Below are 16,176 nucleotides of genomic sequence, written 5' to 3' on the forward strand. Positions count from 1 at the left end.
TACGAAAAGAAAAAATTGCCACTACACAACTATGCGGCGATCTTGTTGAGGTCATGAAATGTAAACAAACTACAATGCGTGCCCCTAGTGACGTGAGAGATGGAGCCAATCAGAGTCTGGAGCACATCCCAGGACACAATTGCAGATGTCACTGACAACACAAATGAATTCACTTAGTCTGGTGGTTTAAATTTGTAAAACAACAGAAGCAACTGTGCCCAAAACTGGAGTTTAATCAATTCACAACTAGAAAGTTTGGATCACCAGAACCATGCCACAAGCCATAAACACACCAACTATAAAGCAACAGCCTATCATGTTAGAAGGAAAGGTTTAGATGAGTGAAGTTACTGTGGTTAGGTTTAGGAAAGGAAACATGTAAAGGACATACTTTAAAATGACTCAAAGTTCAATCGGTTCAAAATAGGTGTCTCCAGGGCAAAATCCTGTATTTTATGACCCATCCACCACCCCAACCTGCCTCCTCAAAAGACCGCTCAGGACTGCTTCCTTGTTCACTCCTGACACACCATTTAATAAGCAGCAGCCTACAATGTAAGGAGAGGCAAAAAAGGAATAAACTGCAATTCACAAGCTGAAGGAGCTGACAGGATCGCATTTCACTGGAGTTGTACCTTGTATGATTTCATGTGACAAATAAATGATTGATTGATTGCTGCAAGTACCCTTCTGCTGGTAAGGATACGTTGCTTTTAGAGTCTAGACAATCTGACAAGAGCTTTCATTTATGGGCCTGACCTAGATTCTCACAATCTTTACTCTGACATCACTGAGGAGAGGTTACATGATTCTTTAGAGAAATACTGATAATGATAACGAAGAAGGTCTCACTTAAACTGCAGATGGTGTACTTTATTTCATAATGCAAAACCTCACAGCAGTAAATAGGTAATAATAATCAAATGCAGTCAAACAGAATTATTCATAAAATTGGGCAATTCTATCCTTTATCCTTTCCTACTTCCCCTCTATTCACAACCTCCGTGGATTTTGAAAAATAAGGCCTTAAGTGCACACATTCTCAGTCCGACCTTGTGATATATCGCCACTTGATCGTGGACTTTCCATGTCTCCATATGACGTGCAAGGTAGCCTGGGTGTGTCCATCGTTAATGTTCTGGGACGATGTGTCAACTTCAGCCTGTTACATGCATTGTCTTTTCAAAATACACTTCTGTTTTCACAGGAAACATTTCCCACTGATGCCGTCAGATGCTGTTACACACTGTTGGCACCCATGGCCACATATCATGCCTTCATAAAAGGACGGCTGTTTTTGTTGGTGTCTGACGCAGAAGTTACGAGCGTTGGTATTCAATGACTCCGCAATGAGACCGGGTAGGAAAGTAAGAAATGAAAAAATTGCAGACAAACGCTGATCGCCCTTGTTTTTGTAGATACGATATTTCGATAGTCTTCAGGATACATTTTTTTGATCAGAGCAACACAGCGTCACAGCCCAAAAATTATGGGTGAAGGCCTTTCCACACCGAATCCATTTTTTTGCGTCCCAAATTGTCCCACGTCTAAAAATAAATACCACCTCACACTGTGCCAATCACATTTGCACACTGAGTCAGAAACTTTTATCGGTCATAAAAGTTTTCAGAACAGGTTCGATTTTCTGTGTTTTTCCGCATCCGTCAAAAGCCTTTAGAGACGTTTGGCCGAAGAAAATGTGGCTAGATAGAGGAACAGGTCGCACAGTATCCTTCCATAACTCAGACAGAGTTCTTTCAACAGGTCAGAAAGTAATATTCAGGTGGATAATGATGACGAGGAGGAGGATGTGGACTGCACACAGACAGACAGGGAGCAAAAAGTGTGGACACAGTGAGGGAGGACAGTTCAGCCCCTTCGGCAAGGGCCTTAACTTTCTACATCTCGAAAAAATCTAGTGTTCTTCTACCTTTACAATCTCAATATGGACATCTTTGTAAGTAGGGATGGGTCACGATTTTCTAATTTCGAATAGTCGTTTTATTTTTGAAAAATCGATTTTTTAATGCGACTATTACTATTCGCCGTCTTATTTCCCCCCCTTTATTTGACATGCAATTCAGCTCCTAACCGCACGAGGGCAGTCTAGGATTGCTACAGCGTTGTGAGATGGGCTACCAGCTAGTTTGATGCTCTTCTACAAACAGGAGAAACATGCAGAGACTACTACTCCGTGAGCAATGTCCGCAGTCATTCGGGCTTTCATAGTCGAGCGCACTTCCACGTTGTAGTTTCCTGTAAAAATGTCCGTGAAAAATCCCCGCGATGTGAAAAATACATGCCGAGCAGTCACCGGTGTGCCCGCACAGGGCTTGTGGATGTCCACGATTATTCGAAAAATTGTCGAATAGTGTTTTTGCTTGTGTTGCCCATCCCTATTTGTTTTTTTTGTTTTTTTAAAGATATTTTTTGGGCATTTTTAAGCCTCTAATTGATAGGACAGACAAGTGTGAAAGGGGGGGAGAAAGAGAGGGAGTGACATGCAGCAAAGGGCCACAGGCTGGATTCGAAACCGGGCCGCTGCGGCAACAGCCTTGTACATGGGGCGCCTGCTCTACCACCAAGCCACCGACGCCCCGCCCATCCCTATTTGTAAGCACTAGAGATCAACCAGGACACACACATCATCTGAATACCGAATAAGTTCTATTACTTTAGGTGATAACCCCCAGACATCTCAGGTCATGAACTAATTTTTCCTGATTCATTTTTTATAATTAAGCTCTCTATGATTAAGCTCAAATAAAAGTATTTCCCATTCAGCCATCTGTGTCCACTTGACCTCCCCTGAGCTTTCCTTTCCTCCACTACCTTTCATTCCCTTACACATTCATTTCACACACTTTCATCAGCTCAAGGTTATCAGACAATACATTTGTTCTAAGTCATGTACTACGACTATATTTGAATATTTCTCATTATATACACTGAATCAGTGACATGATCACACTTATTTCTCACTTACTTTTAACATTCTAACTTTTTTTTCTATGTAACCTCCACCTTCTCTTATTGCTGTTTCTGTGGTGTTGTTCCTCTTTTTCACCGGGGTCTTCTTTTGTTGATGGCACGTCAGGAGTTGGAAACATTTAGGTCCAATAACCAATGACCAGCTCTGGTTCTTCTTTCTCCTTTTCTGGGTTTTCCGTGGTGGAATTGCCCTGCTGCTTTCCTCTGGGCTGTCCCTGTCCTGTCAATAGTGACATCTCCCTCTCCTATACCTGCTGACCCAAACCAATAACTTTCAAACCAAGTTTTTTCGTCTTACTCATCAAAACTTGGTGCCTGCCTTACCCACAATACCACTGATACTTCTGTAAGGCATTTGGGTGTGTTATGTTAGTAGTGGGCCTGATTTCATGGCCAGAGAAGATTTCACCCAAAGCAAAGTATTTGACGGAGTACCTGTCAGTCAATCGTTGCACATACCTCTTTAAAATGAGTGAAAGTACATTTGCTATTGAGATTTTTCTGATCACACTGAGTGAAATGCAAATTGTGTCCAACCCTGCCAGGCTTACTAATATTGTATTTGTTCCAGGGATGAAAAGCAACAAACTCAGAGACCTGTGCTTTCATTTCCTATTATTAAACCCTGCTGGGAGTTCATCACACTGTTGAAAAACAGCTCATTGCAGATAGCATGTCTCCCCACCCCTCCCACTTTCCCACAGCCATTAAATTCATCACTGACCTCCTAAGTCTTAACATTCACAAACCTTGCAACAATCAATTCTCCTAGGGCGGAGAGATCCATCCATCCATCCATCCATCCATACAGCAGGATGTTTCTACAGTAGTTTTAGTGTGAGAGCGCTGCTGCGTGCATCCAGGCACCCAGGAGCCCTGACTTCTTGGCTCTGCTTGCACCTTGAGCTGCTGGCAGGACAGCAGACCTCTCACCCTGGGAGGGGGCAGATGAGATCTCCATCACCATATCCCATCCCCTCCTCTCATCATTATCAACACACACCCTTCACCCCAACCCCTCCTCCTTGCCCCTCTCGCTTGCCGAGGTGTCTGGTGACTCTGGCCCCTGTTATCTTGCCCCTCCCTTCATCGTGGAGGAGAGGAAGGGAGAGGGAGAAACAGAGAGGCTGCAGCCCACTACCACCATGTCCCCAGAGGCCCCTTGCCTGCCTGCCTGCCTGCCTGCCTGCCCCTCCTGCTGCTCAGTACAGCTGTGGCTCAGCACCAGACCCTGACCAGCTGGGATCTCAACCCTGCCAAAGAGCCACAAGAAGAAGAGCCACTGTGTGTGAAAAGCTCCTCACCTCTCTTCTCTGGCTCTTCATTAGGTGAAGCACTCAGACACTGACTCCAGCTACAGCTGCCAACCCTCTCCGCTGGTGCTGAGAAGATCCTCTGTGTGAGCATGGCTGTGGCACCCTGGGCACTGGCACTTCCCCTGCCCCTGGTGCTCGCCCTGCTCAGCCTGGCACCGGCGCCCGCCTTAGGAGGCTGCCCGTCCGCTTGCCGGTGCTCTTTCGCCATGCTGCAGTGCCTGGACCCCAATGGTATCGCCAGCATCCCGGCACTGGTGTTGCAAGAGAGTGAGAATGTGACGGAGATGTGAGTATGATGTGTCACCTGCTCTGCATGTGCCGCTAAATCAGCATGAGTTTATCAGATGGGCTTACATGCCTTCATGTTGGTGGTTTGCCAAGTTTGATTTTCTCTGTGTTCAGTTTATCACTCCAGGTTGGTGCTTAATTTGTTGAAAGTGTCTTAGTGGCAGCATTCTGGGTTTAATGGCACCATTGGCGACTAGTTTCATATCTGATCTGGAGTTTCAGATTAGGACCATATTTGCTCATAATTCTGGGTTTTGTGCTACTGTTTGGGAGAGTCTGTTAATCTAGTCAGGTATTCATAGAAACGACAATTACAATCATGTTTTTTTAAATCACTCTGATACATGAAGATGGGGCAGTTAAACTGATTGTATCATTCAAGGTTGCGCAATAAAGTTACTTTCCATTGCTTTGACCAAGAACAACAAGTGCATTCTAATAGGTTTCTGATTTCTGATTTTTTTACGACGTTGGAAGCGCAGATACGTCTTTGTTTATTCCTCATTAGTCTCATTAATTGGTCTCACTACTGAATCTGTTTTAATGTAATGAAGAGAGTTTGTTCTCAGCTCTTAGAGATAATGATGATGTCTCAGCAAAGTATTGGGAGAGTGTCTGTCCCAAGTCCCTCAAGATCACAATGAGCAAAATGCAAATCGTCTGCAAGGCTTCATTTCTCATTATTTGACACAGTCAGGTTCCGCTCTGTTGAGAGCAGAGAGAGTTTGTTCTCTGCGATAGCCGCAACCAGATGCTGCTTGATGTAAAGTAAATTTACTGCTGTTTGAGATTCATTAGCATGGCAGTAATTCTGTCACTTTGGTCATTGGAAATCAATTATAGATTGCTACTGACAATAAATGGCACAGAGTGACGGGAACTGAAGTCTTATTATCCAGTGTGCCTCACAGCGTGGCTTCAGGGTCTTCAAAGGATCTCAGCACTATTGGCTCTTATAGTATAGTGTGGAGATCAAGATGTGAGCTCAAGATTTCTTTTATTATTAAAACTCATTAAAATGCAATGCATGACAACACCAGTGATGTCCAGGAGGACGGAAGAAGTGTGCTTGTCAGGATACTTTTTCGTAGTGCGTTAAGTTAAATAAACTTTGACTTTAGTTTGACTTCTCGTTCTTCTGTCTGCTGAGGTGCTTTTTTTGTCTCAACAAATTGGACTTTAAAGATTTTTAATCGCCACATCCCAAACATTTAAAATTTACAGTAGATATTGTTTGAAGCCTCGGAACACCTGACTTCAGATCTTACCTTGAATGCAAAACATAAAATATTAATAACTAAGTAAGCCTTTATAGACATGTAAAGATCCAGTGTGTAGAATTAAGGGGATAAATTGGCAGACATTAGATATAAGAGGGTTTTCTGAAGTGGATAATCATCTGAAAATAAGAATCATTGTGTTTTCATGACATAGGGAACAGGTCTTTGTCCACAGAGTACACCATGTTGCACTGCCATGTTTCCTACAGCAGCCCGTAACAGGCAAACCAAACACTGGCTCTAGATAGGGCTATTCGTGTTTTTACATTTTTACCCTAGTGAACAGCCTCAGAAAAACACAGACTTTTTAGTGGAGAACCGCTTTATTAAACATTTTCCCAGTCACTGTGTTTGTTTGTTTTGAGGAGGAGGAGACCTGTGCAGATAATTCAGCTCCCAGTAAAAACCTCCTGAACATACTGAAACACTGAAGGAATCCTAACTGGGAGTTCACGCTTAGCACATGGGAGAAGTTTCAGCTGGTTGCATTCTGCAATCCTCACCGCTAGATGCCGCTAAATCCCACAAAATCCCCCTTTTTTAAAAGAATCTTTAGGTGTCTTTATTAAGAGGCTACACTCTAAAGCTCCACTTTGTCAGGACTGTATGGGTTGATATTTGAAATGTTGGGAAAAAATGTGGAGATACAAAGTTATTATCAAAGCATAGCTGCCTAAACTCTGTGACTTCAAACTTTACTAAACAACAAAATGCATGTGTACTATGTTCTGAGGGTTAACAAATCAATACTCTGTGCACAGATTATATGCTTTCATTGATGGTAGAGACCTGCATGCTGTAGTTGAGATACACATGGCTGGAGAAAGTATATTAAATTTTGAGGCTCAAATGAAAATTCCACTTCTGATGAAAGTTTGCTGACCTGAGTTTACTGAGGTTGTTCTGACCTAATTCCTGCTTCTTGTGGTTCAACTGATGCTCAATAGATGAGATGGAAAAGATGGCTGGTTGATGCTCACTTGATGCCGTAGTTTGACGTAGGGCTGGGCAATTTGTCGATATTATATTGATATCGTGATGAGATTGATATCGAATTGGATTTTGGATATTGTAATATCATAAGTGTTGTCTTTTCCTGGTTTTAAAGGCTGTACTACAGTTAATAGTTAAGAGTAAGAGTCATTATATCCACGTTAATGTTTACTATTTATCAAAAATCTCACTGTATGAATATTTTCCAAAAGCACCAATAATCAACTGTACAATATCGCTGCAATATCAATATTGTGATATTTGATTTTCTGCATATCAGCCAGCACTAGTTTGATAAGTACCTTGCAGCCGTGCATGTCACACTTCTGATTGTCACATATTTATGGACATGCAGTCTCTGGAGGGAATGTGTTTGAATAAAACTCATCCAAGTTATTGCTCCGATGAAGTGAGACTTCTCCCTCAGCTGCAGCAGCAGATGACTGTTATTTAACATTGGCTTTTTAAAACTTTGTATGAAAAAGGAAGTAGAAACTGACCACCTGTGATTTAAAGACGGCTGCTGTATTATTATGCAACCCACTATCAGCTCCAGCATGGAAAACTAAATGTCACTCTCTGCACCACCACGCTGTTCTCTCTTTGTTCCTGTCCCCAGATCTGAGCAATTAGCATTTGTTAAGAAGGAACTACATTTGTGAAATGCTATTTCAGTGGAACAAGTCAATTTACTGCCGCTTTTTGCCTCTATTCACCTATACCCCACTCCCCTCCTCTTTCCCTCCCACACTCTCTGTTCCCTCTCTTTCTCCCTCTTCTCCCTCTCTTATTTCAGAGGTATTTCCTTGTACCTGCAGCTAAACATGTTTCGTAGAGCTCAGGGTGAGGCTTGACATTCTCTCTGAACTGTTCAATCGATAAGTGAGCGCGCCTTTCTCTGGCTTCTGTTTACCGCGGTGCTCTACATGCCAGCAAACAACAACACTTCGCCGTACTGGCAGTGCAAGGGAATACAGCCGATACGCGGAACAAACAAGAGGCCATTAACTGTGGAACAGGGGCCAGAATTCATCATACGCCGAGTTATAAATTCAATTTTGTGAATTGCCAGTCAATGCCTCCACCCGGGAACAATAGATGATATACAGCCCACTTGGCTCAATCCAATAAGTAAGGGCGATGGGTGATCCTGGGCCCACCTGCCCTGTAATCACATTATTGCCGTGTGGGTCAATCAGACATGAATAAAAAGGTTTGTGTGTTGCCGCTGACAAACACAGACCGGGGAGGTTGAAGCAGTGTCACATGCTGAAAGTGGCTGTCATCAACTGGAAATTACTGCAGGTATTTTTTGGCAAAATCACCACACAATATAATACCATGGAAAAAATATCTATATCAGTTAATTGGTATATACTGTATGACACACAGCTGTCTTCATGGATCATTACATACACTATCTATCCATCCATGCCTCTTTATTATTCTACCTCACTACATTTCAAAAGGAAATGGTTCCTTTTTATTACTACATTTATTTCACAGCTTTCAAGTTACTAATTATTTGCAGATAACAGTTCGATTTTTCACTGATAATCATTAGTGTCCCAAAAGTAGCAGCACACAGGGAGCAACAGTTGATGCTTTATCCAGAGAACAGCACCCACAAGAAAAACCATTAAAATCTGTACAGTCCTGATGTGTCACATGATCCACATGATCCGGTTAGAATTTTCCATCTCCAGCACCTGCTGTTGTGTCTCAACAAAATGTACTTTAAAAGCATTTTTGGCTGCACCACAGCACGCGGGGCCAACACTATAAACACCAAAGTCGACCGTGACTGAGTGATAAAGTTACACTATTGGTTGGAGTGAGCGTTGATGTCAGTGTTGGTGTTTGGACATTGGTCGCTGCTCTTTCAAAATGAATAGGTGTTGACATTCCTTTGTTATTGTATTCCTTATTTTCTGTAGTATGGCATTATAGCATGGTGGAATTAGCAACCTAGCCAGCTAAGAGGTTCACATTACACCATTTTCACCCCGGTTTTGCGTCGCAGAGACTACCGTAATCTTTTGAGTGTTCATACCTGGTGACATGTGTTTCTGTCACCAACTGCGTAACTACCTGTGTGTGCACACCACAAGATTTCTCCACCGAGCCCTTGCCGACAGAGCCCCAGATAACGCGGTGACGTCACCAAACTACATTTTTTAACTTGGAGACGACACATCGTAAAGGCATGAATATTCTTCCCAGTGTGGAATCAGATCTGCCTCCAGGGCCTGGGTCCAAACACAACGCGCTCCCCGTGATCCTGTGTACGCTGCCATTGTTGTTGCTTGCTGGCTTGTCAGTGTTGCCAGATCTTGGGAGAGAAACAAGCAACCAGGGCTATGGAAACAAGCCCAAAAGAAGTGACAGATATATATAGAGAAAGGTGATGTTTAGAGAGCAAGCCCAAATAAGCAACTCCACTTTAGAAACAAGCCCAAAAAACGCAACTCGCGACAACCAATATTTGTAAGCGACTTTACAAAAAAACGAGCCCAGAGTCGCGGCTATTAAGCAGACCTGGCAACCCTGCGACTTGTCCTCCTCACATTTCTTCCATCCTCCTGCATGCTGACGTGGGACCTATCCTGCCTCTCATTGGCTGATGCTCTTTGTCAGTCGTGTCAGACTTCTCCAGTTTTCTAGCATCTTTGTCAGTCGTGTCAGACTTCTCCAGTTTTCTAGCATGATATCCAGTCCCAGTCACAGACGAGGGGGCGACTTGCTCGTAGGCTTGTTCACACATGAGGACTCGTCGTGGCAGACTATCTGCTGACTCACCTCCGACCCAAGGTGGCTCTCAAGATCCTCGGCGACGTCAAAATCACAGTGAAAATCGTGTAATGTGAACTAGGCTTAACTAGCCAGTTGCTCATGTCAGAGCGTAGGGAAGCACACTGCTATTGTCACATGATTGACAACTTTGTTCAGCTCATTTTTTTTTTTTGTAATCAATGTAACAGTAGTAGAGAAGCATGGTGGAATTAGCAAGTTAGCAAACTAGCCAGCCACAGTCAAAATTGCAATTTGGGAAGGAGGGAGGATAACATCATCAATTTGAGAACAGTTGTGTCTGTACATGTGGAAACTTAAAACCTCCAGTGCACACAGACTGCGACCGAATCTCACGTCAGGTCTCAGCTCGTGTATGAAAGTTTGAGTCAGCATGGATTTGAGGTGCAGCATAGTAAATCTGGCTGAGGTGGAGAATTGTGATTAGAACATATTCTGACTGGCATCTAAGGATTTGCAGCCACAAATATCAAACTATCTTAAAAATGTATAGTTGCCATATGGATGTGCGCTTTCTATCACAGCTCGCAGTTGGGAGAGGCTCCAGACTGACCGAAGGATGAACACTGCCTGTGCCCAACTCTAGCTGAAACTTTTCTTTTTTTAAACACAGACAAACCAAACCATGTTACATCAACACATAAACATAAAGTGGGGAAGCTGAACAGCTCAGATAATTACAGGCCAATAGCTCTGGCCAGTGTCATGTCCAAAGTGCTGGAGACAGTTCTACTGTGTAGACTTGAGAGGAACGTCAATCAATCAATCATTCAATTTTATTTATAAAGCCCAATATCACAAATCACAATTTGCCTCACAGGGTTTACAGCATACGACATCCCTCTGTCCTTAGGACCCTCGCAGCGGATAAGGAAAAACTCTCCAAAATTTTAGATGAATATAATAGGCAAAATTCTACAATGTTCATGTGCTTCATTGATGCTTCTGAAGCATTCGATCGTGTTAATCATGAGAAATTATTTTTAAAATTGTCTAAAAGTGGGGTCCCTGGTTTTTTAATTAGAATCTTGGTTTACTGGTACTCGCATCAGACAATGAGAGTGAGATGGGGGAATGTAACATCTGTTCTCTTCCATGTGACCAATGGTGTTCGCCAGGGCGGAATTCTGTCTCCTTTTCTTTTTAATATGTATATGAATGATTTGTCTTTGATTTTAAATGCATGTGGTACAGGTTGTAGGGTTGGTGACTCACTAATTAATCACCTTATGTACGCAGATGATTTGGTCATCTTTAGCCCATATAGTGCTGGTCTCCAATAGCTTCTGAGAATATGCACACAGTATGGTGCTGATGATGCTAAAAAGAGTAAGATCATAATTGTCAGAAGTAGAGAAGACAGACCGTCAACCTTCCCTGACTTCTATCTGTCTGGCACTGCACTCAGTGCGTGCAGTGAGATTACATATTTGGGCCATATTATCGCAAATGACCTGTCTGATGACAAGGATATCTACAGGCAGCGTCAGAAGCTGTATGCTCAAGCGAACATGCTGTGTCGTAAGTTGAGCATGTGTGCTCTGTATCTGTGAAGATCTCACTCTTTAGAGCGAGGTCTGAAATAAAGAAATAAAGAACACATGGGGTCACTGGGTACCTTTAATAGTCACTCCAAACCCAAAAGCGCACTCTGACAAAAACTAGATTGTTTGTTAATTTGGAGCACTGTTGGAATATAGGCCTACCATTTGGTTACTCAGAGCACCACACTCTCAGAGCGCCAGAGCACGAAGTGCAGTGAAAGTGAAACTTATCCATTTGTTCATCTGGAAATACAAAACTCTTATTTCTTAGAAAAAACGCACTCTCATTTCAGCTTTGTCTGTTGTTTTTCCAACATACTTTAGATGAAACTGGCTGTGTTCCTATGGAAACCCCATGCTGTCCAGCACTGGGTCTAACCTATGTAATGGCAGCAACAGAAAGTTTGCTGCCAAATACAGAATGTTATTATGTGGTAAACAGTGCACACACACATTTCATAAAAACATTTCCAATTGTCCTGTACTGTGGTCGCTTCAAGGCAATCTCCTGTAAATTATGTTATTTTTGTCTTTTTTTATTACGATTATTTGGTTCATTTCAGTGGAAAGGAACTCTTTCCCAAGGATATAATATATTAAATAGAGGACTAAAGACATTCACATAGATAAAATCCTTCATTATCAGAATAGAATTAACAATGAGTCCTCCAGAGCTCAATGGACAACACTTATATACAGTACAGGAGAGCATGGAGTGAGAGGTGGAGGAGGGAAGAGAATGGGGTGGGCGGTTTGCTCCGGCGAGATCCTTGGTAGGTCCGAATACGCCATCTATTCAAACATCCCATGAAAGAGCCGGCTGTCCTTGCATTGAGTGCTGAATTGATCTACACTGCACTAGTTATTCTGAGGTAGGCTGTGTCTGGAAAGGTGGAAAATGACTAATTGAGAAGAAGTTCCCATCAGCCTTGTCTACCGGGCATCTCTTAAGACATTATACTTTTTTTCCACATGAGCAGTATATTAAATTCTGATATGAGCTTTGTGGTTTGAGAGTCGCTGGACATCTCAGATGGTTTTGTTATCCGTTAGCCTGTTCGGTGGATGTCAGGGAGGTCAGACACATTTGGGTGAATTTGGGTGCTACACTCTGTCTTTAATCCCTCACTCTATTCACATGATCATAGTTTCAAATCGTGCTCATTCCCATGTGTTTCTTCCCACCCCTTTTTTTTTCCTCATTCTTTCTCTAAACTCTTAATAATAACGCCTTTACAAAGAGGTCAATGGTTCAAGTATATTAGCTGCTGAGTATTGACACATAGGTTACAGAGGTGACGAACTCAATTCAGCCACTTTTGTTGCTATCAGTATTTAATGTGGATTGTCATCAGCAATGGGCCGGCATTTACTCTGCTTTAATTTGTGCAACAAAGGTTCATGGTCTTGTCTTGAGGGCCAATGTGATCTCATCCCTACTTGTCATTTTTTGACGGTCAGGCAGAAGGCCCCGTTGCAGCAGCTTTTTGCATTGGATTTTAGCGCAGGGAGTCTGTGGTAAGGTTTAGGTGACAAAACTACTTAGTTAGGGTTAGGAAAAGATCATGGTTGGCATTAGACACATCAGTCAACTCAGGTGACTAACAACTCTCTTGACAAATAAGTAGCTAACAACTCACATGACAAAATAAGTCAATGTTACCTATTAGGTTCAGGTTGTGGTACAGTGTAGAAAATGTAGATGGACACTGGAGCAGGAACCTATGGAGCAGCAAGGTAAACCTGGGTCTGTCCATGGCGGGATGCACTCCCTTTTGATATCGAGGCATTAGTATTAAATTGAGACCGTTTCATAACCAGTTAAAAACTCCTTGTAGTCGTCTTAAATGACAGTTCACCTCTGTGTTTTTTAGGGATGCACAATACTGGATTTTTTGCTGATATCTAATATGCCAATATGTAACTCATTTGGCCGATATTCGATATCCGTGTATTTCCCTACTTAATTTTAGTGATCATCAAGTCTCTTCTGTTGTGCAACTAACATCATATTACGCATGCATACTCTTATCATGGGCCCACCATCACATGAACACATGAAATACAATGCTTTTCAATGTATGTAATAAGCCTGTTGGCCAATTCTGATAGTTCATTTTAAAGCCAATATCAGCAAATACCGACGACGTGCCAATATTATCATGCATCCCTAGTGTTTATGCACAGTTGGTGTTCATGCCTGATGTGTACCGTGCCGGAGAACACATGAGCCACACTCAAGACAACTTTTTAAGTGGACTCTGACACAAATCAGTGTACCTTGCTCATGTACAGTGCGCAGTGTTCACACTAATCCGGCAAACTAGACTTTGGGGTCAAGTCTACCTGGAGCTAGGCCTGAGTCCCTGATGTGAAAGACCCCTTCGTTTTACACGGGACGCCAACACCTGTCTCCTGGGTCAAAGTGCTTGCTGAACCCATCCATCTCACCGAAGCTAATTTTGTGCTCTTTGCACTACGTCTGTTGCTGTGAACATCTAATAATGAAAGAGATGGGTTTACATTGGAGTTGGTTAAAAGCCCAATGTGTCTCATATAGAGTCTTTTTTCAATATGGTAGATAAGCAAATGTACATGGTATGGTTAACAGTCAAGTATCACGGTATACCTTGAAGCCGGTATATTGCTGCTACCCTTGGCGCGAAACCGACAGTCTCGAGCACTCTGAGTTTTGCAGTGTGGTTTACTGTACAGGACATCAGCTGATCTGCTAAGCTATCACTTGCCGTCTGTCTGCTGCTAACTACCGCTAGGCTAACGTGTAGCCGAGGACTACGAGTTGCACCCATACTCATGATTGTAACAATGACATGGAGGCTCTGTCATCTGAAGCAAGATGACAAACTTTTAATTGCCTCCCACACTGTCACCAGCAGCACAGCTTTACTCCCTATGTTCGTACCTATCTTCGTAATAAAAGCCTCAGCCATATTATTGTTTGATAAAAAAATTAAAAATAAATAAAGATAAAACTCACTTAATGTTGATGATAGGCTAACTGTTCCCTATGAATCCATGATGTATAAATACATGAATGTCAATAATTATTATCTTAATAGCTTAGTATTGTTCACACCATATAAAGGTATGTTTATATATGGCCTCCCTACACATTAATGTAGGCCCAGATTAATGTGCAGCTCAACTTTATATGTAGTAGGGGGTCCCTGCTCCATCTCTCTTTCAGTTGAGGGGTCCTTGGCTTGAAAAACCTTGAAGACCCCTGGCCCTCAATAACAAACACAAAAGATGATGAACTCCTCTTCATTCTATTATATGTCCGTGGTCAAGGATCTCCTTCACTTGTTTTCATAATTCATTATTAAGTGTTTTGTGTCTTTTCATTCAGCATGGGCTTAATTGATTATCTACACAACAGAAGGCTGAAGGTCACAATAAAATGTATTTACCTTGCAACTCTCCCTCTCTCTTTCCACCTCTCTTCTTTTTTTTACCAGTTACATTGAAAACCAGGCAGCGCTGGAGAATATAACAGAAATTGATCTTCTTAACTACAGAGAGCTAAAGAACCTGTAAGTACTTTTCACACAACTTGGACAACTTACTGTAAGACAAAGACCATTGTTCAACACTTCCTGCTTCAGGCTATCATATTGTAACACTGTTTTACTGTACTGTGTTGAGTACTCTTTGTTCTGTAAGTGCGATTCTCAATACAGTTGTCATTCTACACAATTGACTGCTCAATAAGCTCTCCCTTACTTACTTTTGCTACGCCTATGAATATTCTGCTCTCACAATGCACATATGCAGTTTACAGTGATAATGTGGCAGCTTTAACACTCGAAGCTCTTTGTATTATATTGGTTCTATTGTCCAAAATATAATTGTATAAAAAATAATAATAATTTTAAAAAAATAATTGCACACAAAATATGATTTTCCTTAAATAGAAAGCTGGCAAATATTACATTAATCATGTTATTTTAAAAGCCAAAGTTTCACAGGTTTTGGCTTCTCAAATGTGAGTATTGCTACGAAAGTAAATTAAGTATATTTCAGGACTCTACAATAACAGTTGCCAGGTTTCAACTAGCAACAACTTGAGAAATTGGAAACCAATTCTTTGACTTTCATTACCATCAGTGACAAGCACTTTTTCCACATTAAAAAAACTGGGACAGCACACAGATAAACCTGCACCTCAAAATAAAGAAATGTTTTAATATTAGTTGCATTAGGGATATTTAAGTATTTCTGTTACAATCAGAGCCTGAACCGGACAACGTTGCCATTGCGTTGGTGAGCGCATCCGTTTTTGAGACAATAGTAAAGCAAATCAAGATATTTAGCTGTAGGTTTAAAAATTAGACCCGTCAACTCGTCACGTTACCCGATGGTACCTTTTCGGTACTTTACTGTCTCTGTAATGACAATTTTTTTTAGTTTTGAAAATGCAGGGGTGATGTACTTAACTAAAAAGCAATTCTGCTCTTCTGTTCTTTTCTAATCACACACAGAGCAAATCTTCAGTCTCTATCTGGCAGTGATACTAGGCTATTACTGAAATGATGTAGTTAAGAAAATACACCAGAAGGCAAAACAATCGCTGCAGATTGGTGCTGCAGCGATTGTTTTGGCTTGCTGGGAAGTCGATGGAGCTTAGCGACACTTCTGCCTTTTGTCTTAACCCGGCATTGTTACCCAGATGTGAGTTCAGGTCAGTTTAAGACTAGATGTTACAATCCCTTGATGCACATACATGAGACTATGAGTGGGAATCGAACTCAAGTTCGTTTGGGCAGGTGTGAACACAGCAATCGCACTCAGGTGCGCACCAAAACAACTGGACTGAGACCTTCTTGAAGAGGTGGTTACAAACGAACTCCAGTGCGATTCATTTGTGGTGAGAACATGCTCTGACCTCGATCTGAACCAACTGCAGTCACATGACACATTACGTATGTTTAC

At 42.0% G+C, this 16,176-nt stretch overlaps 1 protein-coding gene across 2 annotated transcripts in view; it reads left to right on the plus strand.

The window, feature by feature from the left end:
* Positions 1 to 4,210: 4,210 nt before the first annotated feature.
* ntrk1 (neurotrophic tyrosine kinase, receptor, type 1) overlaps positions 4,211 to 16,176 on the plus strand; it is a 60,778-nt gene continuing 48,812 nt past the window's right edge. For both annotated transcript variants that reach the window (XM_050046287.1, XM_050046288.1), the window contains exons 1-2: positions 4,211 to 4,593; positions 14,703 to 14,777. In XM_050046287.1, coding sequence (XP_049902244.1) covers positions 4,397 to 4,593; positions 14,703 to 14,777 — 272 coding nt within the window. In that variant the 5' untranslated portion in view covers positions 4,211 to 4,396. The remainder of the gene's footprint in view (positions 4,594 to 14,702; positions 14,778 to 16,176) is intronic.

The sequence above is a fragment of the Epinephelus moara genome, chromosome 6 (genome assembly GCF_006386435.1).
Source record: "Epinephelus moara isolate mb chromosome 6, YSFRI_EMoa_1.0, whole genome shotgun sequence".
Classification (NCBI taxonomy): domain Eukaryota; kingdom Metazoa; phylum Chordata; class Actinopteri; order Perciformes; family Serranidae; genus Epinephelus; species Epinephelus moara.